At 43.1% G+C, this 27728-nt stretch overlaps 1 protein-coding gene across 1 annotated transcript; it reads right to left on the reverse strand.

Moving 5' to 3' along the window:
* Nucleotides 1–98: 98 nt before the first annotated feature.
* KCTD9 (potassium channel tetramerization domain containing 9) lies at nt 99–26148 on the reverse strand. Its single transcript, XM_054578986.1, has 12 exons — nt 26040–26148; nt 18305–18426; nt 16441–16484; nt 13993–14089; nt 13142–13200; nt 12806–12934; nt 9645–9712; nt 9462–9557; nt 8626–8775; nt 4621–4726; nt 3755–3888; nt 99–1978 (listed from the first exon to the last, which is right to left on the reverse strand). The coding sequence occupies exons 1-12, from the start codon at nt 26085–26087 to the stop codon at nt 1862–1864; spliced, it is 1170 nt and encodes a 389-aa protein (XP_054434961.1). The 5' UTR covers nt 26088–26148; the 3' UTR covers nt 99–1861.
* Between the last annotated feature and the right edge of the window lie 1580 nt (nt 26149–27728).

A 27728-nucleotide genomic window follows, 5' to 3' on the forward strand; every position in this document is an offset into this window, starting at 1 on the left:
CTTTAATGGCACTTTCAAAGAACCCACAGTAAGTGTCATGCTGTATCTCTTTTCAAAAGCAAGACAAGACGCTCCTTTTCAACATTCCACATTGTTTATTAATGCAGTATACATGAGACCAGACCCTGCAGTTTCTGAGAACACGTTTAGCTCTTTCAGATTCTTCTGCACTCTTCGGTTATGTATACAGAGGTACCCTTCAGTGGATGAACATGTTCTATAATTATTGAAAATATAGTACAGAGTGAAATGATTTAAATATAATTTAGGCACATATTGATTATGAAAATAGATATCTCTTAATACAATACTTCTCTGTTTTGGTAAAAATAATAAAGCAAAGAAAATAATTCATTGCTGAAATTGCTTCCCTTGGCCTGTAAAGGTCTGACCTCCTCCCACCATGCGTATATACCCTTCCCTGGAAGGAAAGCTTTGCATATGTGTATATAGAAGACGAGCTACATAAACAGTAAAGACATGCCATCCTCCCGAAGGAGACAAAATGGTTTTTAACTATTCACTGTCTCAACCAGATGGGTCTGGAGAACTGAGAACCCGTTTGGACACAGCTTATATCCTGCTCTTGGGGGAGAGGAAAGGACACGGTTACCTGGTCAGGAAGGACAGGCCCTGTCTCTGCTGCGGCCGAGACAGAATGACCAGGAACATCGGGCTGACACACATTCAAACCAAACCAAACCAAACCAAACCAGAGAACATACGTACAAGAACCACAGGTGCTGACGGATGGGTATCACATTTTGGACCAGCCAAATGCTTGTTTCTATTTATGTTTTTTTTTGGTGGCTATGATCAAACAGTCAGTTTAAAATCCCCCATTCCACACTGTACAGGTTTAGCTGCGATTAATTGTGGTGCCTCCTGAGGGGACTTTGTCCTATCCATAACCATTCTACAGCTCCGCTGCAGTGGACTGACATTTATATCTGTTTTTAAGCTGGTCCTGCTTAAACTATTTGGCCATTAAAATAAATATTAGTAACGCACCTTGGGTTTTTGCTTTTGCGGTATCTTCCTGTGCTGGTTTTGACTACACAGGAGGAAAGGAGGCCAGCAGCGTCAGTAAATAAACCTGCCTGGCCTGGTGCTGAGTGGAACTCACTGAGAAGGAAACCCGAAGGAGAGCTCGCCTAAAAGCCCCACCCCGAGGCCCACTGGGACCTCAGCGGAGCATCACGGACGGTGATACCTTTCTTTCGACTGTCTCCGTCAGCAGGAATGGAGGATTTCTTTAATTTAGCTACTATTTTGTTTTTAAAAAATAAACCGTATAAAAAGGAATCCCAAGTGCAAGCCTCGGGGCGTTGGGCGCCACCGAGTTCGCACGGTGTGGCGGGTAAAGCCGGCGAGCCATCGCTACAGCTTCTCACAAACCTGAACAACCTCTTGAAAATGTTCATGAAGGTTCACAATTTAAATATCCATATACCTCTTGAGGCTCAATAAATACAATTGTATACGTTGTGCTTCTCATAAATTAAAATCCTCAAATTTCAAGCCAAGATGGTATAGTATTTCCACATCATGCCTATTTAAAAGCGAATATAATAGATACTATTCCTGGTCACAAAGCCAGGCAAACCCCTACTCCACTCGGAAGGCAGCACCCTAATCGAGCTTCCCTACGTCTATTGAATGAGTGCTTCTCTGGGAAAGTCAAAACATGGGAAAAAGTCACTTTTTTCCCTGTGCAGCGCTGAGAACAGGCATAATCCTCTAAATGTTTTTCCTTTTAATTTCCTTACAGTGTTATTTCTTCTAGACAGCTGAGCAGAGAAATAAAAGTGATAAGGAAAACATTTTTTGTCTTCAGCTTCTCCCTGCAGCCCTGAGATTCTCATCTGACACTTTGCGACATGTGTAGCGGCGTCAGCATCTCTTCAAAGATAGCGCCCTTCACGTTGGACCCTCGCAGGTTGGCCTCCTGCAGGTCACACCCGGACAGGTCGCAGTTCTGAAAGGCAGAAACAATACCCAAGTAACTAATACAGAGATTTAAGGCTTTACCTGTTCCTTTTCAACAATGACTCCTGGGCATGTTAGGAAAATGTTCCTAATAGAATAAAACTCAGTTATTTCTGGAAAGCTTCTGTTTCAGAAGAAAGTCAGATTTTCTTGTATCTGTATTTGTTCTCTCTAGTTGATGTTCTGGCTGACCATCACAAATACATTACACACATGCACACAGGTTAACAAGGACGCATGTCTCTTCTGATCATGTATTTTAGAATCAGTCATTTAAAATCCAGAATGGATTCCAATGTAGTAAATATTATCTAAACAATTTTACCACAACCCAAGAATAACAATGAGGCATAGGAGGGCTGGGGAGACTATTTTTAAAAATCTTAGAGAAAGATTTTATTTAACAACTAAACTGTGTAACAGATTTTTCCGTTCCTCAACCCCAACATTTTTATAGCAAGGAATTACCTTTTTTAATCCCCCAAATTACAGGTACAATTCAATGAGTTTTAACAAATGTACACAACAATGTAACCCCCGCCATCGTTGAAGCTGCTCTCAAAATTCTACTGAGATCTACTGAGATGCGACAGGGGTTCTGAATAAGTCCCTGGGGACAGTGGGGATAATGGTGAGAGAGTGGGTGACTGCACATAAGTTTTCAGGACACAGTGTCAGCAGCTTCCTCTCAACAGTTGACCTGATCCGTCTTTGCGATCGGCTGGGCAGAGGGAAGCCTGGGCTGTTTAACCACACTGACTACAGGGCGGCTAAGATCAAGGAAAAAACATCCCTTCAGGTAACAGGAACCAACAATAAGAAATTAACTAATTCTGCTTAACCAGGTTTCTATCTTCAGCCTTAGGCTGGTTCTTTTGCCTTTGAGTTGAACAGGACCTCCTACTCTGCTTAGAGCTATCAGGAGGACAAGACAAAAACATTTTTTAAAAAATCAACAGCAAGCTGAACTCTGATGGACAGCTCCATCTCTGCCAGCTCTTCTTGTACAGGGATAGGGCTGTACTGTTCAATGTGATAGCACCACACGTGGTCATTTCTATTTAAAGGAATTAAAATTAAATCAAATTTAAAAATCCAGGTACCACTTACACCGGCCATGTTTCAAGGGTTCAGCAGCCACGCGTGACTGGCGGCCACTGCACTGAGCAGGCGCTGAGCGCGCCCAGTACTGCAGAGGGCAGGCTGCCGGCCGCACCGCGCCCACACGGGGCCACGATAGCGCGGAGTCGGCTGGGAGGCCACGTGTAGAACACGGTGCTGATGAGTAGGATGACTGGGCCAAATTACAGCCTCACGCTGAGATTTAAAAAGAATATGATGCCAATTCAGAATAGGCTTTCCCTAACCCTGGTGTCAAACCTGGATATTGTTTAAATTTCCCAAGCAGTTCAAGAAGTAATTTGATCCAATTGTTTGAAATTAAAACTTAAGAAAAACAACACATTAAGTGAATAAAGCATCTATCAAACTTATCTCTGTGCGAAAAAAATAAGAAAAAGAAATGAAATCAACTTTGAACGTCAGATGAACCTTCTGATCCGGAACCGGCATCGCTGACCAGGTCCCGATCTTCCCCGGGACTTCACGTGGGTTTCAACAAGCAGCTGCCAGGTGACGCTGTCCCTCTGGCTGTGCTGGCCTGTCACCTGAAGTTTCTACCAGCCAACTACTTTATGACTTCAATAAATTTTGCGTGAGGTACAGTGATTCTAGAAGAAAACCTCTTTAAAAGTTGGGGACTCACCTCTAAATCAGTTCCTGCCAGAGTGGCTCCTCGGAGATTACAGTTCTTCAACTTTGCATTTTTTAAGGTTGCAACTCGTAGGTTAATTCCTGTCATTTGACTTCCTTCCATATCTACGCCTTTTAGATTAGCACCTAGAGTGAACATGTTTTGGGATTAGTTGAATTTAAAAAGTATTTACAGTCACTTAACTTCAAAACCACCGCAACAAGATGCAAAGGGGGAGAATGACAACAGGCGCCGTCTGTCAGCTTTTGGAAACGGTTCTGAACCAGGGATCTCAGTGTCTCGACCGACTTACGCGGACGCAGAGTTCACTGTTTGGATGTGTTAGCGCACAGCATGAATGGAGAATGTTTTAGTCTGTATTTTTGAGAGAGGACTTTAATTTGGTCTTATGATAATTAGCACTTTTATAATTGCCTCCATAAGTTTATGACAAAGGAGATAAGTGCTATGTCCTCTCGGTACGCAAGTAAATAGAGTGACCAGTGCACAGATACAATAAGGCAATAAGAAATTCACAAACAATACATTAAACCTAAATATGACAAAAACCGTCTGGATTTGTGCACACTGAAGTTCTTAGTTTTGGTCAGTAAGTGAGTATGTTGTTTTGTTTGCAAATTTAAGACGTTGACATCTAATTCTCCAGCTGAGGCCTCATAAATGTTAGAGGCTGGATCCCCTGAGCTGTCTGTGTTGCTCAGCGTGTGACTGCTCGGCGCTGCTGCCCGGTGCTCCTCATGTGGCGCCAGAAGGAAGCCACCCATGGTTATGTCTGACCCAGGACAATGGCTTTGCGGGGCTTTTTTCTTCACGGTTCGTCCTCCCCTTAGGAAAGGTAATTAGAGATGGAACCTCACCTTCTAAATTGGCTTTAAGACCAGAAGGATCTTCAAAATTACACTGTTTCAGGGAGGCCCCTTCTGCGTTAGAGCAGAGCATCTTGACTCCCTGGAGATTTGCACACTGGCAAAGAAAAGAGAGACGTCCATGTCTTAAGGTTCAGAATTTTGTTTGGAAAATAAAAAATTAGCTGAAACAGTTGTTAAACAACAATCTGTTTAACTGCCGCAGCTGGAAGTCTTTTTTCACAGAAATGGCGTGTTAGGCGGCTACGGGCAACCAGGAGGAGACCGGTCAGGCACAGAGTCCCACCCGCCGCAGCAGGACGGGCAGGCGTGTCCGCGGGCCTGGGGTTTTGCTACTGTTTTTATACATCCCATAAGGCGAGAAAAATGTGAGCTGTTCTAAAAGGGCTGACATTAGTACAGACGAGGGGCTGGGAGGGGCTGGCTCTGCGACAGGCGCAGCAGAGTGGCTGGGCGAGGTCTGCTCCGGGCTCCAGGGGCACCTGGCTCGCCCCTCCTTCGGGTAACCTCAGAAATAGCCACCTGCAAATCAATCCTGAAGTCCGGAAGGTATACAGGGACACGAGCAGTCTTTCACCAGAGCTCCTGACAGCTATTAATGGGCTAGCTTCTCTTTCTTTCACCCTCGAGCTGCTGTGATTTTAATTTAGAACATCTCAGAATTTTTCTCTTGTCACAGTAAAAGAAAAAAATAGAAAAGGGAAGAAAAGCTCAATACGATACACTGACAATTATTTTCTGTTCACAATAAAGACTTTCCCGATTGAACTCAAGACGGACTGAGAAGTGTGTTAAGAAATAGCTCTTTTAAAAGAAACAAGTCAACAACAGCATACCCACTTTCAGTGAAACTTCAAAGTGCGGATAAGGAAGCTGGGGAGTCCGAGCTCTGATACACCTATTTCTATTTTTATAAACCGCCCTGGGCATGACAAATGGCGGTTGAAGTGTACAGCGAAGGGAAACATAAGCTTGTTAGGGGGAATGATTTTCTCCTCCTTATTACAGTAGCAGTCAGTCAATGACATTCTGATGTTCAATCATGCTATGACTACCTTTGTTTCAAAGGTCAGAATACAAAAGTCAGTGGTTAAAGACAGCACCTGGCTACAAATCAGTAACAAGTTGTTAATCACGTCTTTTTGTCTTGACCATTGCCATACAACACTGTCAACCTTAAACACCCAAATCATAGTGCAAAAATACAGAGTAAAAAGCTAGAAAATGGATGTTAGAATTTTAAATTATGTCAATGTATCGCAAAGGGTTCAGTGCCATTAGGTCTGAATTTTGACAACTACTAGATAAGATAGGAAGCTATTTATAAGGGTGACATTAACATTAGACCTTCACAAAACTGTGACCATCAAAGTAGATATGAATGTTAAAGTGTTTAAAATCAATTCAGACACTATGTAAGTGATCATTGTAGTTGTTATACATAGAACAGAGAAGAAATCTAAAATGCTAAGGCTGATCAAGTTATGTTATAGCCACACCCACCAAGGACACCCTTGTCTCAGAAGTGTCACTTCCTTGCCCCATGGTCAGTTCCAGTGGAAGGGAGGTAAGCTACGGAGCACTGAAACCACAGTCAACGCACAGATGCACACACACCCCTTCCACACCTGTGCATTAACCCGAGGCCGTGCAGAAGCTCCAACTGACAGATAGGATAATGAGGCCCTAGAAGCACCAAATAACTAAAAGATAACTGGATGTTTTTGTACTGAAAAAATCCAACAAGACAGGAAGCTGATAGAAATAAATGTCTCCAGTTCCCTGCAATGTTCCCAGCTGAAACCGACTGTAAACATTATCACAAGTTCCCGAGGAGATTCGGTGAGTACTGCCCACGCTCAAGGCTGTACTGTGGAATCTCTCAAAGAAACAAACAGGTGAGCAGTTCCGTTGAGTTCTCTGTCCCCGCGCACAGAGAGTACGTCACCCTCTCGTGCTCAAACGGGAAAGCAGGCCACCGCCAGCGGCCACTGCGCTGCTGAGCCCACCAGCCCGCAGCTGACGGAGCTGTGCCCTCTCTCTGTACAGGGGCACTGGGTTTTGAGGACAGCAGTTGGGTTATTACTGTTATTTTTTTAGTATGATATTGGTGTTAACATTATGATTTTAAAATGGTCCTTACCTGTAACAGATAAACAAATATTTACAGGTGAAATAATGAATTGCTTCAAAATAATCTGTGGGGAGGTATAGACAGAACAAAATGGTTTACGTGCTGATACTTGATGAAGCCGAGTTACGGAGGTACAAGGTTGAGTTCTTCACACTACTCTACTTTTGTTTACGTCTGACATTTTCCAAATGAAAAATTCATTAAGAAAATGAGGAAGAGAAAACACATGCTTCTGAGTCTAGTTCCAACTCTGCGAACACACTAGCCTGGGGGCTTGGGCGAGTCTCTGGTTTGCTTCTGCCCGTGAGCCGGCCGGTCACACTCCAGGTCCCTCCCAGCCCTTACCCTTCGGTGAGTCTCGGGCGGGGAGATGTAACAGATGCCCAACAGCTCGCTCCTCGCCGCAGCTTCGAGGCAGCAGGCTAGAGCGAGCAAGGGCCGGCGGCGCACGCGGAAGAAACGCTGCGGCACCCCGCCGGCACCGAGGGTCGGCACGGGCGGGACTGCCGGACAGGGACGGCCCCTGGCGTCTCCCGAGAGGCGGAGGGCTGCACGGCTCCGGTGACGAGGCCACGCGGCCCGAAGGGGCAAACGGGGTGGGAAGCCAATGCGCGCGGCGGCTCCGCACTGCACTGTGCGCGCCACCGTGCTCCGTGCGCCCTGCGTTTTGCGGGCGCTGCGCAGCTGTTCATTAGCGGCCGCCGTCACATGCTGAGGACAATTAACAGTGAGCTTTGACTCTCACAGCCGACACGCTGTGGGCAACGCTCTTCAACGTAAGCCATTTCCATCCCTAGTAATTACATTTACAATTTTACAGCACACCAGTTTATCAAATATCTATATTTTGATCCTCACATCAGTTATACCATATGGATAAAACAAGTATTTACAGATGAGAGAATATGGTTCCGCTTCACATTTAGAAATACTATAATTAAACAGAACTCAAAAAGAGTTGTATTGAATGATCCAGACTATTTAAGATTTTTTCGGGTTTTTTTTGTTTGTTTGTTTTTTGTTTTGGGTCCTTAACCCAACACAAACTACCAACCAAGCTACCTCTTCACATTTCACTATTTAAAGATTAGGTTCTTCAAACCTTTTCTTTGTGCCGTTCATCTTTTGCTTATTTTGCTACCAATTTGATCCTTCATCATAAAATGGAATAAGGAGAGAAGAAAGAAAAAGAAGAAAAAAGAAAAGAAAGAAAGGTGTACTAGATGTGTATTGGTAGACTTTGTTACTAGATCTGACATAAGGTTCATGGAAAAATAGATTGTGACTAAGGAATAAAACGAAAATTATAAAATTTAATAAATATTTATTCAACTACTAAAAGCAAGTACTATATTAAGTGTTAATTCGAAAGACATACGAACTTACAGAGTTATGGGCCTTGGTATTAAGGAATCTAAAGTTGTTAGAAGTTAGGAGATTTCACTGTTGGTTCTACATGTATCATCTAACCCCAAATCAGCACAGGTAACGGTTACATACACACGTGCATAGACCCTGAGCACACACACCCCCGTACACATTCCTACATGTAAACAGACATACATACATATGCAGAGGGGAGGAGTGAGCCGAAGTTACAAAACCAACCCATTTCACTTTCAGAGCCTCAGTTTTTTAAGTAAAAGCTTCAAGAAAGACAGATGTAATTTTTGCCCTTTGAGAACGCGCCACAGACCAAAAAGGGAAAAGGACCTGCAGACACAGGCAACAGCGGGGTGACTGAGGGGAAGGGCGGTGTAAGGAGATCAACTGGTGATGGAAAAAATATATATACAACTTAAAAAAAGAATGCTCAATAGACTAAAAATTCAATTTCCTCTTGTAACAAAAATGATGCTTACGTCAAGCACTGATCCGGAGAGATCAGCTCGCTCAAGGTTTGCACAGCAGAGGTTGGCATGCGCGAGATTGCAGCGGCTTAAATTGGCCATTTTGAAGTTAATGTATCGAAGGTCCAAACGAGAAAGATCAGCACCACTGAAGTTTAAACCCTGAAATTAAAAAAACAGAAGCTGTCACAACATTTAAACCATCTGTTGTATTAAATTTAATTACTATAGCTAACCACCAAGTTTTTTAGAAGCAATTGGTGGTTCAGTCATTTGGAGTTTATTGCCAGACACAATCGAATGGAACACAGACACAGGGAATGGGTGTCCGGGGAACGGGCGGGAGAGGAGAGGGCTCCCGTTTAGCATGAGAATGCAGCCTGGCTTCTGAAGAGGGCTCTCTGTCAGCCACAAACCTGTTCACAAATATTATTTTTGTGAAACCTAATTATATTTAAATTATTTTATTAATTCGATAATTCAAGATGTCATTTTTGAAAAGGCAACATTGTGGTTTTTAAAACCTTTAATGCTATAAAACATAAAAGTAACTGCCACAGTCTAGCCATACATAACTGTACAAACAATTGACTTTTTATTTTATTGCTGAAATTTCTATGCATTACTCAAAAAGTTCTACATGCAGTAAAATTGGACCATAAAAAAGGCTATTACACATCTCTTTTTTGCTAACCATTTTGGGATTACATCAATGCTATGGCTCATAATTAAATTATATCTTGCATGAAGAAGGAAAATGAGGCCAAAAAAAAATCCTAGAAGAATGCAAAACATTACTCATGGATTTGCTGACACAAATAGCTCATGTAAAAGCCTGCTTTAAGTACCTGGCATCGCAATTCCGATTTGGTTGGAGTGGCTAGCAGAAATCGGACAAATTCCTTTCGAGATATTGGTGAATGATCCTCTGGTGGTTGAGAATTCTTGAAAAAAGATATTAAGAAATTAGTGGAGCATTTTGGGAATAGCTACAATAAATGTAATATTGGCTAGTACAAAAAGAGCCTTACCTTTATGGCCACTTCTAGCTGTTCAATCAGTGAGTCGATACCAAAAAATCTGGCTTCTTCTAACACACCTATCATAATAAAAATGATTTGACTTTTACAGAAAACTTCGTTTTAGTATGGATAGAACTGTTTACATTAAATTCCCACAATAAAAGAGAAATTCAACAAGTAGGCTATCAATCAGTATAGGAGAAAAATAACTCATGTTTAGAACACAATAGCATATTTTAAAATATTTGTAAAACAACATAAGTAGTTTACATTCAACAAAAGAAAAAAATGGAAAACTAATAGAATGAACGGCTTCCATATTTCAAAATCATTTCTGAAAAGTGCTTAAAAGAAGACACAGGGAAAAAATCCTTCTATCACACATTTAATTGATACGGTAATTTAATTGTGGATCCAATAAAAAATAATTAGTTCACCTAATCTTAACATTCCATTGACCTATTCCAGTGGAGCAGATCTGAATAAGTTTGTCACAAATATCTTATACTTACTGAACTAGGAAATGATAGAAATGATCAAAGTAAACTTCAAAGCAAAAGTCAAAAGTATAATTCAGAAACCTTTCTTACAGAAGAATCAAGTTTAAAAAAGATTTTTTAAAATAAAGCTTTTATTTATTTCTTAGAGAGAGAGGGGGAGGAAGGGAGAGAAACACACATTGTTTGCCTTTTGCACATGCCCAGACAGAGGACCGGGGACTGAACCAGCAACTTGAGCATGTGCCCTGCCCGGGAACCGAACCAGTAACCCCTTGGTTTGCAGGACGACACTTAACCAACTGAGCCACACCAGCCAGGGCTTTTTTTCTGTATCAAACTGGGTTTCAGAAAATTCATGTTAACTTCAGGGATACAGATAATGAAATGTTAGAAAAGTTCTCAAGCTAGTATAATAACTGAATTGAGGTGATTTTTAGCTAAAAAAATGAAAAAATGATTTAAGTCAGGGAAAGAGTGTTTTGAAGACAAATGAAAAAAAGTAAAAGAAAGACATGATTCACTGGAAAAAGTGAAGGTCCTTAAAGGCAGGGAATGAAAGAAAGAATAAAGGTAAACAAAAAACATACTGATGAGAGCATAAATTAGGAAGAGCAAGTAGTAAGATTGTTTAAGTGGGAAGAAGATGTATAAATTATTGTAAGGTTATTTTAAAGTGTTTAATTACTTGGGGTAACTTGTAGCCAATGTAAAAAGTTTGGTGGGAATTGTACTAATTAAAAACAACGCAATGTAAGATGAATCAGGTGAGAGCTCTAACAACTGAATAAAAGAGCAACGGCAGAGAAACGCGAGACAGGAAATAAAAGCACAGCCCGCACCACCGTGCGCACGGAGTCAGAGGTGGCGCAGGCAGGGAGCTCTCAGCGCGGTGACACTGGGAGCCCGAGGAGCCCGCAGAGCACCCAGCGCTGAGGTTGGATGCAATCAGATGGGGGGGGGGGACATTATAGCGAAAAGCAGCACAGTGACACAGCTGCTGAAAAGAAAAGGTTTTGTAAAACCTGGTCATTTTTATAATAATCATTTTTGCATAATGGCTAAAATAAAAACGATTTACAACACAGATTGTAAGCTAGCAGCCCTGGAGGCTGATTGTGGCATATTTAACCTGCAATGTCTTCAAAATCAGATTTCACTGAAATTTTAGATTTCCAGGCTTTCTTTGAAAGTATCAAGGCTCTGGCACCTGAGGCCCAAACCCTTGGCCACATTCTGTGGCAGGTGTGTAGGCACATACACTCCCCACCATGCCTGAAGCCACCAGATCGGTGACTTGGAGGCCTAACCTCTGCAGTGCGGCCGGAGGGCTCGGCGAAGGACAAAGGCATCTGCCTGCACTTCTCTCTGGGAGAGAGCTTGCTGCCTTTCCAGCCCTCACCCTGAAGCCAGATGCTTCGGTTCCTCCGGTTTGTCCCTGGTGCCTCCCAGCTGCTGTGCCTTGAGTAAGCAAGCCTGCACCCCAGGCCCTGTAAGAGGACGCCTGGGTCGGAAGCACGTGGCCCTTCCTCCCGGGTGGGAGGAATCCCGCTGATTTTCACTGTGCCCAGTGCCGGTGCTGGGTGGGGCCCTCGCGCCTCAGGGGGGCTTTGGCAGCAGAGATGTCCCTCCAATCTGTAACTGCCACACGTGGGGTGGACCAGCTCGTCTCCTGTTCCCTCCCCTCCGCACAGCCTTCCTGTGATTTCTTCTTTGTATCCTTACTCATGGGCGTTCTGTTGAGCTGGTCTTCCGATGGCATCGGGGCGGCGGTTCTCTGCTGTAGCTGTCCCTCTGATGTGGCTGTGCGGGGTGGGGCATGCGTCCGCCTCCCCCTCCATCTTGACTGGAAGTCTCTATGCGTGTATTTTTAACACTCCAGGGGGCGCGGAGAGACTCTCCCCAAGACTGTCTGCCTGTGCCTCTATCTATTTCTACACTTACAGGCCAGTGATTTTCAACCGGTGCGCCCCAAGAATGTTTAACACATGCAATCCCTGACTATTTGGTCAGGGGCACTGACCGCTTTTCCCTTAGACTGTCAAATAAAAAAATGACAACAGCCAACACAACAACAGCCATCTGGTGTGACTGAATCAGAATTATACCTATTTTTTTTCAGATTGGCAAAAAACATTTTTTTATTACTGCTGTATACACTCATGTACAGCTGACCCTTGAGCAATGGAGGTTAGAGTATCGACCCCCATGCAGTCAATGATCTATCTGCATATACCTTTTGACTCACCCAAAAGTTCAGTTGTTCTTGGAACCTGTGGGAGACTGGTTGCAGGACCCCAGCGGACCCCAAACGCCGTGGGTGCTCAAGTCCCTTGTAAAGATGGCACGGAACAGTGCAACCATCAGCCCCCCACAAGCAAGGGTTCGCAACCATGGATCAAAAACACTGGTTTTGGTCTGCCTTTGATCAGCGTTTGGTTGAATCCGAGGACGTGACCCCGCAGACCTGGAGGGCCCGGCGCGCCCCTTGCTGCGAACACTGCACGCGGAGCGGGCCCCTGCAGCTCACACGCGGCGCTCGGGGGCCGCCGTGTGAGGAGGGCATTGAGGCGCCCCTTCAGTTAATGAAGATATACTAAGTCACTAAGCAAGTGAAAACGTAATAAAAATCATAAGCTTACAAAAATGTGAGGAATTATATCGAAAACTCACCCAGTAAATTAATGCCATCGTTTACAATGAGCTGTCCGTGACGCAAGTAGTTCAAAATGGGTTCAAAGTACTCAGGGCTTCGGTCAATTAAGAAAGCTCCTCTGTGATCTTGCTTATTTCCCCAGGCACCTGTTATCATTGAGATGAAGAAAGCCCCCCATAACCGAAAAACAAAGTTAGACATTTATGAAAGAAAAACTGGGTAACCTAACAGTAAGTTTTTACTTTTGTAAAAAAATATCGGTATCACTAAAACGAACGGGAGGACCAGAGACTCACAGTCAATGCGGCTACAGATAGATCACACGAGGCGGGAAAACGACGCAGGGCACTCACCTTTGTCCTTGAACATGTGCGCCAGCATACTGTCGGGCTCTTTACTCACTAGGGTGCTCCTAGGAATTCAGGGGAGAACATGGGTTTCTCCATTTGTCTTTATAAACAAACATGTTTAAGTCAAGAGCATACTCGATCCTAGCTGCTCTCTCGGAAAGGTGCATGCGGTGTGGGGACAGAAAGGTGCCTGCTCTAACCTGGTGGGGCGGCGTGGGGACAGAAAGGTGCCTGCTCTAACCTGGTGGGGCGGCGTGGGGACAGAAAGGTGCCTGCTCTAACCTGGTGGGGCGGCGTGGGGACAGAAAGGTGCCTGCTCTAACCTGGTGGGGACAGAAAGGTGCCTGCTCTAACCTGGTGGGACAGAAAGGTGCCTGCTCTAACCTGGTGGGGCGGCGTGGGGACAGAAAGGCACAGTGAGTGGCCGTTTGTCAGAAGCCTTCTAAATGGGCACTCCCTTTGACTTATATACTGTTTTAGTTTCCTTTAAAAGCGAATCTATCCATCTAGCAAGCTATTATAGCACAATCATCTTAATCTAAACTTGTATTTTCTTATCCCTTACTAATATAAGCAGCTGTAGTCTCGATGAATTTCAATAGTATTAACTACTCCTTGCGTTGCACATACCTTAGTGAATACCTAAAAGGCACGTTCTAAAACACTGAAATCATGCTTTTCATGCCTTCTCTGGAAGGACTTGTAAACCGAATTTCTTTAATTTAAAAGAAACTCTCTAAAAAATGGTTTCCAATCACACAGTATATTTAAGCAGCATTTCAGCATCTTCTAAGGAAATCTGCATACGCAAGAACAAAAGGCGCACAGGGCCCCCGACAGGCACGCGCACCTACCGCGTGGTGGTGAAGTACCGCCCCCCAACGTTCAGGGTGAGCCAGTCCGTGTGAGAGCCTGACAGCCCTTCGGGTGGTTTAGACTCTGTCTGAGGGTCTGCCAACGACATGTAGAAAAGAAGAAATACATTTACATTTGGGATTTGAGGAAAACGGCAATAGCATGATTTTTAAAACTAAACACACACATAAAGGTGTACCAGCAGTACTAGGACAGCAAAGCCCATACCCAGAGACAACATCCTAAAACAGAACGAGGTGGTAAGGTGTTCCCATCAACACCAACGGCTGGGAGAGCAGCATGGGGTCAGCATCTCCGGAGGAAGACGCTCAGGGCAACAACAGGGTATGGGGGTGAACCTAAGAATTCCAAAGGAACCCTAAATACTCACTTCTCAGCTCGGCAATGCATTTGAGAAATGCAGACTGAGAGTGGGAGGGCGAGGCCCACTCTGACCATCAGTGAGGCAAACAGTTTGCAGTCAGAGCTGAAGAGGGTGACAGGGAATTCTCAGAACCCACAGCCAAAGGCCAAACGCCCTTGCAGGACAAAGTCCCACACTGCACGCAAGACGCTGGGAAAAGAAGCCAAGTTGAACGGAACAGAGACAAAGAAAGTGGATTATAGCTAAAAGTCAGAAAGGTACAATAGTGTAAAGAATCACAATATATCAGAAGATGAGTTTTGTATTTTTTTTAACACGTCATAAAAACCACAGAGAAGGGAACTCTAGAGCCATGGCATGAGGAATCTTTCCTCAGTCGGCCCTCCCTTCTCAAGTTGCGGAAAACTAAGTTCTCATAAAACCGGGCAACAGAAAAGGACTGAGATCAAATTCCATGTCAAGTTTTTAAAAAGCCTAAGAAAAATTACATTCCTATGAAATGTGCCAGAAACAAATGCCCACAAAATAGATAAAAAAACAACCTAATAGTCCAAAACACTCTAAAAGAAGTGAATAACAAATAACAGAAGGTATGAAAGAATAACATAAACCAGAATTACAGAATTCAGAAATGAGGTGAGAGAACTCAGGAGACAATGGGAAATAAAAAAGAAAAACAATTTTGGAAATGAAGACACACAGGAGTAAATAAACACAAGAGGTAATGCCTCAAGTAAATGTGTAATTATGTGACATTATTACTCTCTCATTCCCAATGTCCCTGAAAATCAAGATTACTGATATGGAAGAAAGGAGATGTAAGATAGAAGTTAAATAAAAATCTTACAATCCCGTTACATACCTGGAATATTAGCATGAATCCATGAGATAATATGACACATACTATGTTATAGATGAAGGTTTATATTATAAAGTATATATACACCCACACATTTTTTATCTGGCTAGCATGTATTTCCAACTCTGTCCACTACAAAGCCTAGAAACCACGGTGAACCTCACTAACAGAAATCAAGGCTTCTTGGAGAAATCACTAGTCGGGACCTAGCACAGAAGTGTAAGGTGAACACTTTGCTATCCCAGACAACAAGGAAGCTATAGGAGACCAACTAGGTTGTGTTAAAAGGCCTGAAGAGGTTTCCCCTGCCCCAGAGCAGGATAATCCAGGTGTCAATTAATGCAGAGGATGAAAATATACCAAATATTTTTAAATCCAAGAGTTCATAAGGATAAAACAAAAACGAACACCAACTGACCGCTTTTTATTCTGTTGTTGTATGTATGCAGTGAACCAATTCAGTGACCCCTGCCTGCCAGCCAGAGATCAGAAGAAACATTCCGCGCCCAAGCAGGGAGGGCGGGAGCGCGCCCTGGCTCCTGGGCGGGAGGCTGCCCGCGCGGTGCTCCCGGGAAACACCGCCACTCGCCAACTGCGGCTGCGGCGATGGCTCAGAAAAACACCAACGCGTTCAGGGTGTGAGTGCGTGGAACTACAGATATCAAACACTTGTTAGAGAATATTGGCTGTCTTTAAGCCGTGTGCAACTGTGGAAGCTTTCTGCCGAATCAAAGGGCAGCGTAGGCCTGCGTGCACGCGGGTGTGGTCGACACCACGTGATTTTGACGGATGTGATCTGGCCACTCCCGAGGACGGCCAATCGTGACTTCCGCTGCAGCGCATGCTTAAAAATATGTAACAGAAGAAGGAAAACGTGACAACTTCTGCGAACGAGAAAATTTCAAAACAATTGTAGTTTCTACAACCCAAACTGCCCTCATGTGGATACCCTCATGTCATAGATAAGGAAGCTGTACACATCTAGAGCATTTTAAAGGCATGGAAAACATAAGGTATCCACAGTAAAATATAATCTACAATTCAAATAAAAAACTTCACACACACACCCAGTGCAGAATCGAAAAGGGTATGAAGATCTGAATACTACCACAAAACACTTTTAATGGTAAGCTAGGTAACAGAATGACATCTATTAACCTTTTTTTTTGGCAGACAAAATTGGCTGTCAAGGGAGTCACTTACCGATGAATGGCTCTCCTTCACACACAAACAAAACATCATCATCCCTGGGGGAGAGCAAAATGGAAAAAGCCACCATCAAAATGCAGAAAGCACACTCATTGTCTGCTGAACACAGGAACTGTTCCCCAGGAGTATGCAGATGAGACAGGCTTTGCTATCGATCTATAGTGTAAAATTGACTATATTAAGTTCCCAGTGCCTTCTTTGTTTAAATGCGACTTAACAGTTTTTGGATTTAAATTCAAGTAAGGTCCTACGCATGAACGTACTTTTGAAATGGAAAACAAACAAAAGAAAACAAAACCCACTATACAATTACTAGAATTTGGCTTTCCTATAGATTGAAGGATGTACTGTTATGTTCCAAAGGTATGATTAAAGCCAGAGCCAACTCTTTTTTTTTTTTAATTTTTACTTCAGTTCTATAATCCTAAATAAATTACTGGTTTTTCTCCCAAATCATCAGCTGCTTTGCACTTTGGAGATGAAAATAAACTTCTGTATCAAATGTTGAAAGAACACAACTAAAAATAACTGCTGTGAACACTCACCTACTCTACACCCACCACTCCCCTCAAAAGGTAAGTGACCGGCACACAACCCGCAGTCCTGGGTTATCAGCGCCCGCCCTCCCACCGGCCCCAGGTCCTGCGGTCACCGTCCAACCCGGAGGTATTTCACCCTGCGGGAGGCTTGTGACCTTCTGTGCTGCAGGAATGTTTATTTCCTGTAAAACATCACAGGGACTCACTGAATTTTCCTCAGATGCACAGTCTGTGCTTGTTAAGAAATTCAGGTTGATGTAAATCATTCAACAACGTGACTCAATTATGCATAAAAACTGAAAGAATCTGGAAGATATTGAAAACCTAAGAAATTCTACTTCATTTGGATTTTAAATCTGTACCTCCTAAGTTTATAATCTTTGCTACTTGCTCACTATGCCAGTTAACTTTTTAAGACTAGTATGGAATTCATTTTCTTCTCATTAACAGAATCGACTAGTAATTGTAGGACCTATAAGTCATTTAACTTCTTTTCAGCTGCCGAAGTTTCTTCATTTATAAAATGCAGGACTAGAAGTGATTAATTTCAAAGGCAGAATGTATAGTATATTGAAAAGCCATTCTGACCTGGAGTTAAATGAAAGTGAAACTGTGAATACTATTATAATACAGAGCATCACTCCATCAATTTTACAAAACCCATGCGCTGCCAGTGAAATGAGACAACATGGGCAAAGCAAATGCAACACGCCTGGCACACGGTCAGCGTCTGCGTTCCCTTCCCATCGTTGTTAAGCCTCAGAATTTTCCGACTCCATGAGGATGGAATGAGGTGAACTAGATACTTGTTGTAAAGAGATTAATTCTGCCTGGGACATTTAAAAACCAAAACCAAAAAGCAAACCAAAACCACTATTGTGGTGGATCACTGATGAGTTAACTCCGCTTAGCAAGTTCTCACCGAAGTAGATCTCTGCAATATTTATAAAACCCAAGGCATTTGTAGGAAATCAACTGAACAATAAGAAGCACATAAATTAAAGAGACCAATTAGATTTCTAACGTTAAAAAATGCATGTCTTCTTAGCTCCATCTCTAATACCATAAGGAAATTTCGCATAGCCATATATGACCTATGCAGAAAGACTATCAATATGTTGGAATATACTGAGGATTTTCTATCTGATCTATACTCCCTAAGTTCAAATGGTTTAAATCCCAAAGAGCAAATTCTAGGCAATCATTTGCCAAAATCCCTAACTCTTTAACAGTGATGAAACCATTGCATCAGGGAAATTAGCATAGCACCAAGAAACTCAGAGCTCATGGTAGAAAGCCTATAAAAAGGTGAAATTTACCTGATCAAAGCAATATCATCAATCAGTCCTCCTTTCCCATTATACACACTAGTGGCTTTTATGCCGAGTTTACTGCTGGCCACAGAAAGCAAGTCGGATAAAGTTCCATATACAGCGACCACCTGTAAAACACACCAGATTAATTTGAGCAATTTACATAAATTTTTCATCATTCATAAATTACAAGCCATCACACTGTAAACAGGACTAAAGTATTAGGTTATGATGTAAAAGGAGATTTTGAGAGGTTCTTAAGAGTGTCCCTTTTTCTTCTATGACTCAATGATTTACTTAGTGCCCAATATTGCTGAGGTCTGAGACTGGAGAATCAGAAACTGTGCCTGAGCGAAAACAATCGACAGTCACCAGGCACGTGCAGCGGCGTTCCAGTCCTGCAGCCCCGCACTTGACCGTGGAGTCTGGCATGCCCAGCTGTCTGTTGGCCTGAGACAATCATTTAACCTCTTTAGGCTTCTGCTGTTTTCCCCGGAAACGAAGAGAACTGTCACACCTGCACCAGAAGGAGGTCGTGAGGATGAGAGGAGGTGATGCGTGGTAGGAGCTCAGCCAAGTGCCTGAGACCTAGGAAGTGTTTATGATGGTTTTACAGCATTCTTTGGCCATAGGAATGGTGTGTTTTTAAAATAGGAATGATTTACTGTTGTTTATTAAAACATTGATTACATCAACTGCCATATGAAAGGTATGAACTTCCCACCTCATACAATTCTTCAGTAACTACTTACTTTACAAAAGCCAGACTTTAGCTCACGTCTAAACACGGCAGCTGCAGGGCCTGATCTCTGCAGCCGATGCGATCTGTCCTGCTTTCGGTTAAACAGTGCAATATATGGGCAAGGGATGTGCAATTGGTTAGCGCTGAGACTCTGTATGGGCAGTGAACTGCTTGCTCCAGCCAGGACTGTAGCTACGGGTTCGCAGAGGCTGAGCTGTGCAGCGGTACCATTATCAGTTGGGACTTCCCAAAGTTGCAAATAAGAAGCAGGTGAGGCGCTGAACATAAAGCAGCACTCCCAGCCATCTCACTTCCCACCGGATGCGGGATAAATGGGCCATAGAGAATGAGAACCAGGGCTGGTCCTTGGCTCACCAGTGACTGGAGTGCAGTTAATTTTTAGTTAATGAGTGAATTGGTTAGCAGGGTATGGAGGGATTTGTTTATTAGTAAGGAGGGTGCAGTCTTTCAATAGCAGAATACTCAGATTCCAACTGTTCTCCCTTGTATCATAAGGATGAAAAGCCGGAAGGGTTGCAAGCTGAGGCATATTGGGGAACGGTTGCAGGCGAGCACAATTTAAAGGGGACTACGTGGATTATTAAAATAATGTACAACCCAAGGGTCCATAAAGAGATGAATGGATAAATAACGTGTTATATACATACAAGGGAATATTATTCAGGTATAAAAAACAATGAAATTCTGCTACATGTTACAACATGGGTGAATCTTGAAAACATTATGCTAAGCAAAATAAACCAGATAATTAAAAGGACAAATATTGCATGATTCCATGTATATGAGGGAGTGAGAATGGGCAAATTCATAAAGACAAAGTAGAATAAAGGTTACCAGGACAGAGGGGAAAATGGAGAGTCACTGCTTAATGGGTACAGAGTTTCTGCTCCAGATGATGAAAAAGTTTTGGAAATAAATAGCGGGGAGGTTATACACATTTTGTGAATGTACTTAATACTAATAAATTATACACTTAAAAGTGGCTAAAATGGTACCTTTTATATTATATTTTTCCACGATAAAAAATCCAAAGCACTTGGCAGTGTCTTGCATACAGCAGACACACCATAAACAATGGGAGCTTGAATGAAAAGTGCCCCCTGTAATTCCTGCATTGTTCACCTCTGTAACAGAGCCTGGGGGCCTAACCTTTATGGCATATACATGTTCCTGGGAGAAAATGAAGAGAAATAAAGTACATAAGGTATGTGTACAGGGTGTGAAGAGGGAAGACAGAAAAAAGAATTAAAAAAATGCAAAGGAGCAAGAGATTGCCCAAAGCAAATGTGAAACAACTTTCACAGTCTGGAAAGCACTATGGGCGGGAGGTAAGAAAATCCTCCCTTTCAACATCAGCATCCTTGTCATAGCTGTCACTACGCTAGAATCTTCTAGATAGACCTTTCTCTTTCTCCCCGTATTTATTTCTGCTTCTTGTACATCTCTACATGGCTTTATTTAGCCGGATTACGCCCTTTTTCCTCCCACTCACATAAACTTTCTCTTCAGCATTTCCTTTCGTTTCTCCCTCCATTGGCCATATCATAAAATGGGTGCAAACTGAATACATTTGTCTATATAATGCACTTCTATTTAAACATTAGAGCGGAACACTGTACCTTTTCAAAAACACACAAAATTGAATAGTTTTCTACTTCCATATGACTGGCTTATCATTTTTCCTGTGGGTCAGTTGTCTCCTATTGAGAGACAACTAAAAATAAAGGCCACCCACCTGTTCTAAAACTGCCCTGGCTAATTTGGAAGCCACTAGCTAAAAGAAGCTATTTAAATTCTAACCTGTTAACATTAATTAAAAATTAAAACTCCGTCCACCCATCACACTAGCCATATTTCGGCTTTCACAAGCCGCATTAGCTAGTGGTTACCATACTGAGCGGTGCAGGTGTGGAGTATTTCCACCCTCACAGACTCCCATTGGACAGCGCTGTTCCAAAGAGCAAAGTAAAATGGAAAACAAAGAAATATGTTTCAGTCCTGTTCGACTTGACCATGCCATAGCCATGCACAGCAACACCGTGAGGGAATCCAGCTCTGCAACCTGTTTGTTTTATTCGAAGTGTTGAGCAGCTGCCCTCTTCCCCTTCTTCCCCACTGAAGTCAAATTTGATTGTAAGACAGGAAGAAACCCTGTACATAAGTTTTGCAATTTTCAGGGCAATAAAAGCACAAGGAGATTCCTTGTAGGTTGCAAAAGTAGCTACTCAGGAACACATTCTAAGTATCAATTGAGTTTAATTTTTAATTTATTACCACCACAATCGGCCCTAATATAGTATCAAACACAATTTGTCATTTGACTGAAGTATTTCCTGATCTGACTTTCTATCTAGACTAAAAAGGTTAAGTGAAAAGGTTTTAATTTGTAAAAAGCCAAGCGCCCCCCTCCTCTCTGTAGGCAGATAATAACCACAGCCAGTTCAAAAATGATCCACTTGATGAAATGTTACATTGCCTGGCTTATGGTAGGCCTTTCACAAATATTTCTTAAATTTGGATGAAATTTTCGCTGCTTTCAGAGTGTTGAACTCGAGTGTTTCATTGCTTTTTGTGTGTCAGTTATATTTAGTTGTCTTCTCCACTGACATACTAAGTTCAAACACAAAGTACACCGTATAAATGCAATTATAGATGACATTCATGAAACTACTAAAAGTGGCTGACTTCGGATAATGGAATGGCTGACTTATTTTCTTGTGAGTTTTTCTGTTTTGTTTTCCAGATCTGTTACAATAATCTTGGGTTACTTACTCAATAAAGGTCTAAAGTTATAATCTATTGTAAGGTCACCATTGCTCTAGATACTTGTTTTTGAAATAAAAATTTTGTTTTGCATTGACAATTAATCTAGCAATTGACAATACCCTTTAAGTGAGATAATCAAACTAGATTATCAACTAGATAATAAACTAGAGAAAATAAAATTTAAATTAATGCAAAGAATCTTATAATTCTGTAAATTTGAAAATTTCTCTTAAGTTGAACCAATGTATCTATTCTCTACTTGGAGGGGATTCTTGGCATGTTTTTCAACCAGATCGCTTTTCTTTGACTCTGTTGGGCATATTAATACAAATGAGATGCAATTTTATTGCAAAACTAATATTCTTTTATATAAACTAAGTAGAATATCAGATTTAAAAATAGCATGCTTAAAAAAGTTTCAAACAGACTGGTACACAGTACACCTTTCTTTATCAAACAGCATGGCTGGGAAAAAGCAGCATTGGAAATCTGTGGATCATGGACATAGGTTCTAAGTGTGACACACCATGTCTCCTCTCGTCCCCACGGAGAGCCTGAGCCTTTGTAGAGACCGTGCTTATGAAGGTTATTTGCTTCCTGTGTGTTTTACTCCCCAGTGTGGACCTGAAATTTCCATGTCGCTGTGACTATTCCCTTTAATAATTTAAGCACTATACCTGGAATGGAAGCATTCTGTGGAGTAAATTGAGAAGCATGTCTACTAAAGTTCATGACCACTATAATATACTATTTAACTTAATCTCTTCTAAATTTCAGATCCTACGACAAGTAAAAGCTATCAACCAATTGGGAATGTAAATGGTACACTATGCATAGCAGGACTTTTTAGTTTAATGGAAGTTTTATATTTGCCTTTATTTATTAAAAAAAGATTTTATTTATTTATTCTGAGATGGGAAGAGGAGAAAGAGAAACATCAATGTGTGGTTGCCTCTCACACGCCCCCTACTGGGGACCTGGCCCATAACCCAGGCGTGTGCTCTGGGAATTGAACCAGCGACCCTTTGGTTTGCAGGCCGGCACTCAGTCCACTGAACTACACCAGCCAGGGCAAAACGTGACTTTAAACATTAAAAAAAGAAAAGCCCTGGCTGGAGAGCTCAGTTGTTAGAGCATCATCCCGATATGCCAAGGTGGAGGGTTCAGTCCCCAGTCTGGGCAACTACAAGAATCAACTAATTAATGCATAACTAAGCGGAACGACAAATCAATGTTTCTCCCTCTTTCCTCTCTTCCTGATCTAAAATCAGTATGGAAAAATTTAAAAAAAGTAAACAAAGTAAAGAAGGATGATCAGGGAAAATTTTCTGAAATTGTCTTTATGTGCTAGAAAATATTTTTAAATGCTTGCTAATTGGGATGACCTCATCTTATTATTAGCTAATATTTCAAAGAAAATATATAAAGTTATTAAATAAGATTCAAACAGTCTTCTTTAAAAATCTGGTGCTTTTGACTTCTCAGAGCCAGAGAGGTCCACTATTTTTGAAAAATCTCATAGTTTGTGTTAGGAGAAGGGGTAGCTCTGCCATTTTCTCATTGCTTATTTGGGCTTGCAGGGTTAATATTGTCTTCAATCTGCAGGTTTTTTGAAGGAATCTTTTAAAGCCACTCGGCATTTTGGTGAGGGTTATTTAGTTAAAAATGGAAACTACAGATCGTAACCTGGTCCCTGTGAGTTTCCACACATCACAAGGTGCCAGTGAATCCATCCAGCGAAGAGGTGGCCGTGTGAACACACCCCCTCCCTCTCAGAAGACTTGGGACCCGCTGACACGCTCGGTGACTGAAAGCACCTGTCTTTCCAGAATAAAATAAAATCAAGTTTTAACATTATTTTTTAGTTTATAGGAAAAACTGTAAGTCAAAGGTATAACATTTCTTCTTAAACCCCAGTGGATCTTCTCGCACAGCCTCTGGGGTGCACCATCTCATCAAGGAAAGCACTTTGAGAGAATATGCAGCCTTCTCTACTTCAAATACGCACTGGTTACACTTTATTGTTTATTCACCAGTCACACAGAAAAGACATGGCGAGCAAACGATGCAGTCCCCTGAGGTGACTGTGCCTTCCTAACCCCGGGGTTCATGGCCCAGTCTGGTAATCACTGAACAAACTTTATAGGACACTAACTTACTTGAAAAAACGTTCTTATGACCAGAAAACAAAAGTACAAGCTAGGTAAACAAGGAGATAGGGGAAGTGACACTGATATTCCAACCGGTGGATGGGAAAAACAAACTCTATTGATAGTAATGCTTTTTTCCAGCACGTTTTTCATGAACATTATGTCATGATTATGCCATCCTGGCTAACTACAGTCACTTTCTATAAAATTGCAGGTTGTTCTGTATTATTCTGCTCTCTTTTGTCAAATAAGATTGACTCTAATACTTCTGTTTTAATAAGTGAAAGGGAACCACTTTGGCATCTAATATGTTTTCCAGTTGAGTGGTAAGGATTATGGCCTGACTTATTTTTAATATTGACTCATACTATTATTTTCTAGTTTAGGTTTTTATGATCTTTTTTAACATTAACATTTATCTTTAATTATCATTAATGAGATGTGCTTTTCCAATCTTCTGAAGCTCTCTAGCAAAATATTTTTAAAGGAAATAAAAACTTAAATCCAAAAATCTAACAGAGTCAACACTAGATAACTTAAAAAAAACTTATCAAAGATAATATGGCAAGACTAGACCAACCAATCTTTGACAAAAACAAAATTCAGTGGTTTCACAAGAGATTTACAGCAGAGTTAAATATTTATGCCTGGGTCTAAACGCCTTGTCTTTCATGAAACACCTTGTCCCTCATGAAATAACACAGCAGAGATACTGGATAAAAAGGTCAATCAGAAGTCTGCTTTTGAGAACACACTACTTAGGATATACTAAATCTTTCTTCTAGTAACGATATAAGTGTTAGATTGTAAATGTATTGAACAGACAAGACAGGCCGAGAAAAAGTTAATAATGGTCAGAAATAATGTAAACCTTGGCAAACATCTTTTGAGGCAGCATTTATGAAAATTCAAAAACTTGCATTTATGCCAGTCCTGTTTTATGTGAGTATTGAATCTCTAACACCAGAACACAAAATTAGAGTCAACAAACCACACTGAGGTTCAAATTTTTTGAGCATGTTTACTCAAAACTGCAGAACAGTTGGAAAATAATTTTTTATACCGTGGCACAATTACACTATTTAGAAATTTAGCATGTTTCCAAAAATATGCAGGAGATAGAGTATTCCCGCAAGTAATACGCGGCTAATGTACCTTAACGTTAGACGCTAAGGCTTAGTTACTTCTAAATGTCACTTAGCCACACCATAAACGCCTGCCTTGAACACTCACATTTTCCAAAGCCGCCGAACAACTTTCATGGGTGGGGCAAGAGCTGAGGAGGAAAAGGATTCATTTTGGCACGTTCCGGCGTTCGAACAATATTTAGTACCACACCCTCAACAAAGGCCTAACACAGCAAGGAGTAATGTCAAATCGATCCGTTTGGCCTATTGTCACAGTCCCCTAAACAACTCAAATAAAGAGAAATTAAGAAAAAAAAAGTACATAAGTTTGGCGGCAGCAGGGCTTGGGGCACCTAAGAGAGGGAATCATCAAGAAAACGCCCCTAATTTTCGAGCCTCTCTTCGACCTAGGATAGAAGAGTATTTCATTTATCCACTGATAGAATTTAATTCTTTTCACCCGATCAATCTCACATGCCTTAGTTGTTACCACCACTTTCTGGGGCAGACCATTAGTCAGCACGAAGGTGGAAACAGGCGCCTTTTTTAGCTAGGGGAGGTGGGCAATGGGGTCTTCGGGGAGAAGGTGGAAAAGGAGCGTCAGCACCTAGCGCTTAGGTGACAGCCGCCCTCCCAAGCCCTCTGTTCGCTCGGCCCCATACCTGGACTTGGGAACCATTAAGCACAAGCTGACCTGCGCTAGTCCCCAGGGCGGCTGGAGAGTCGAGCGGCAAGCTCGAGGAAGGAATCCGGGGGTTGGGAAGAGGCCGCGGGGACCCGACTGTCACCTCCTGGATACCCCCTACCCCGGCGCACGCCCACCCCCGACCCCTCTCCCCAACTTCAGCCCTCTGCCCTGCGAGCCCACTCCGCACTCCGCTGCCCTCGCCCTCAGCAGCCGGGCCCGCCTGCCTCCTCCCGACCGATCCCCTTACCTTTCCATTCTTGGGGCTGCCGTTAAGGAACAGGGTCACCCGCCTCATCGCGCTGCCCCCACTGGGTCCTGAGTGAGTCGCCACCCTCCCACCTGGCTCTCCTCCCACCTTTTTCTTCTCCCGCCCTTCCCCTCCCTCCACCCACTCGGACTCTCCTCCCTTCGCCACCTTCCTTCTCTTTTGGACACACACACAGGCACGCACTCTGTCCCACACCCCAGGGTTGGCCGGTCCTCCTGCCCACCCCGCCCCTGAGCTCCTCAGCCAGCCTCGGGCCCTTCCCCCAACCTTCCCCAGAGTGACTCTAGCTCCACGAATGAACAGGCAGCGCCGGCCAGAACTCAGCCAATCACCGCCCTGTATTGGGTGGGCTCATACTAACTCCGCCCAGGTGGAGGGAGGAACGAGAGGCTGCAGTCTGGCAGACGGGAAGGTTTGTCAGCCAATCAGAGCAGAACCTGGAGCCCCAACAGCGTCTCAAAGCGTTACTGAGCAGGCGCAAACCCAACTCCAGGTAGATCACATCTGCATACGGAGGCGGGGTTTAAGGAAACTAGCGCTAGAAGTGATTCACAGAAGTCAGCACCTCCCGCCGTAACCCCTCCCATCGCTCAACCCACAGAAGAAACGGCTGCCGTCGGAGATGGCTGATTGGGTTAGAATCAGTCCGTCTTTCTCTCAGGATTGGTCCAATGAGTCTTTTCGAAGTTTGCAGCATCCAATCAAAAAACGGAGGGGTGGATTCAAAGGTCTAACCAAAGGGTTCCTCCGCAGGACTCTCACGAGAAATAGTCCTCACGGATACAGGTTAGCAGGTGCTCTCTCAGCTGAGTTAGTCACCCGCATCTAGTGGTCGCTTCTCTCTGAGCCCACGAGGCTACTCGTGTTCCTGGGTCGGCGAGGTAGAGGCCTGGGTGGGTTCGGGGTGCGTGCGGACACGTGCGGGTGGTGGCGGCGTAGAGTTCGTGGATTAACGCCGGGATGCCGAGGAGGCGGGGCGGGGGATTTGAATCCGGCGGCGGGCGGTGGCTGTGGGCGGCTAAAGTGTAGGTATCGCGGCCTGCGGGGTCGCGGGGTCGGCGGCTCGGGGCGAGGCAGCACCCCCGGCCACTGGCTCTCCAGTAGCCCTTCAGGACGGAAGAGCCAAGGTCTAAAAGGCGGGACAGCCACGACACTCAGGTGCTGCGGGGCGTCCGGAAGAAACCCAGGCGGGAGGAGAGCCGAGCTGCGGGAGTGAGAGGTGGGGCGAGGGCCCTGGTTTGGAGTCCAGGTGTAGTAGAGCAGTGCTCTTTCTCAGAAGTGTGTTCTCTTTAGCCTGACCCACGGAGACCGTGGTTCTCCTGCCCCCTGGGCTGGTTCACCCGTGTGCTTTTCAAAATGCCGATTCCTAGGGCCTGAGTTAGAATTCCTGGGAATCCACAAAGCTGGCCTTCAGCAGGGTACCCAGATGATAAAGGTGTTTGCTAAGATTGAAAAACCATGGCTGATAGCAGTTTTCAACCTTTTTCATCTCATTGCACACGTAATTATCAAAATTCTGCGGCACACCAAAACATATATTTTTTTGCTGATGTGACCAAAAAATAGCTATGTTTTTGATTCATTCATACCGGATGGATGTTGTGTTGGTGTAATTTTTTTTTTTTTTTAATTTGATAATCTAAGGGAAATGAGGTCAGTGTCCCTGAC

This window comes from Pteronotus mesoamericanus, unplaced genomic scaffold (genome assembly GCF_021234165.1).
Source record: "Pteronotus mesoamericanus isolate MK-2021 breed Mesoamerican mustached bat unplaced genomic scaffold, CSHL_Meso_final contig_502, whole genome shotgun sequence".
Taxonomy (NCBI): Eukaryota; Metazoa; Chordata; class Mammalia; order Chiroptera; family Mormoopidae; genus Pteronotus; species Pteronotus mesoamericanus.

Excerpts from the sequence above, each read along its gene's own strand:
- KCTD9 (XM_054578986.1), bottom strand. The coding sequence starts at position 26,087 with ATGAGGCGGGTGACCCTGTTCCTTAACGGCAGCCCCAAGAATGGAAAG. Across the intron at positions 14,090-16,440 it reads TGAAGGAGAGCCATTCATCG|ACCCTCAGACAGAGTCTAAA; the intron begins GTAAGTGACTCC and ends TGTCGTTGGCAG. Across the intron at positions 8,776-9,461 it reads AATCGGAATTGCGATGCCAG|GGTTTAAACTTCAGTGGTGC; the intron begins GTACTTAAAGCA and ends TTTTAATTTCAG.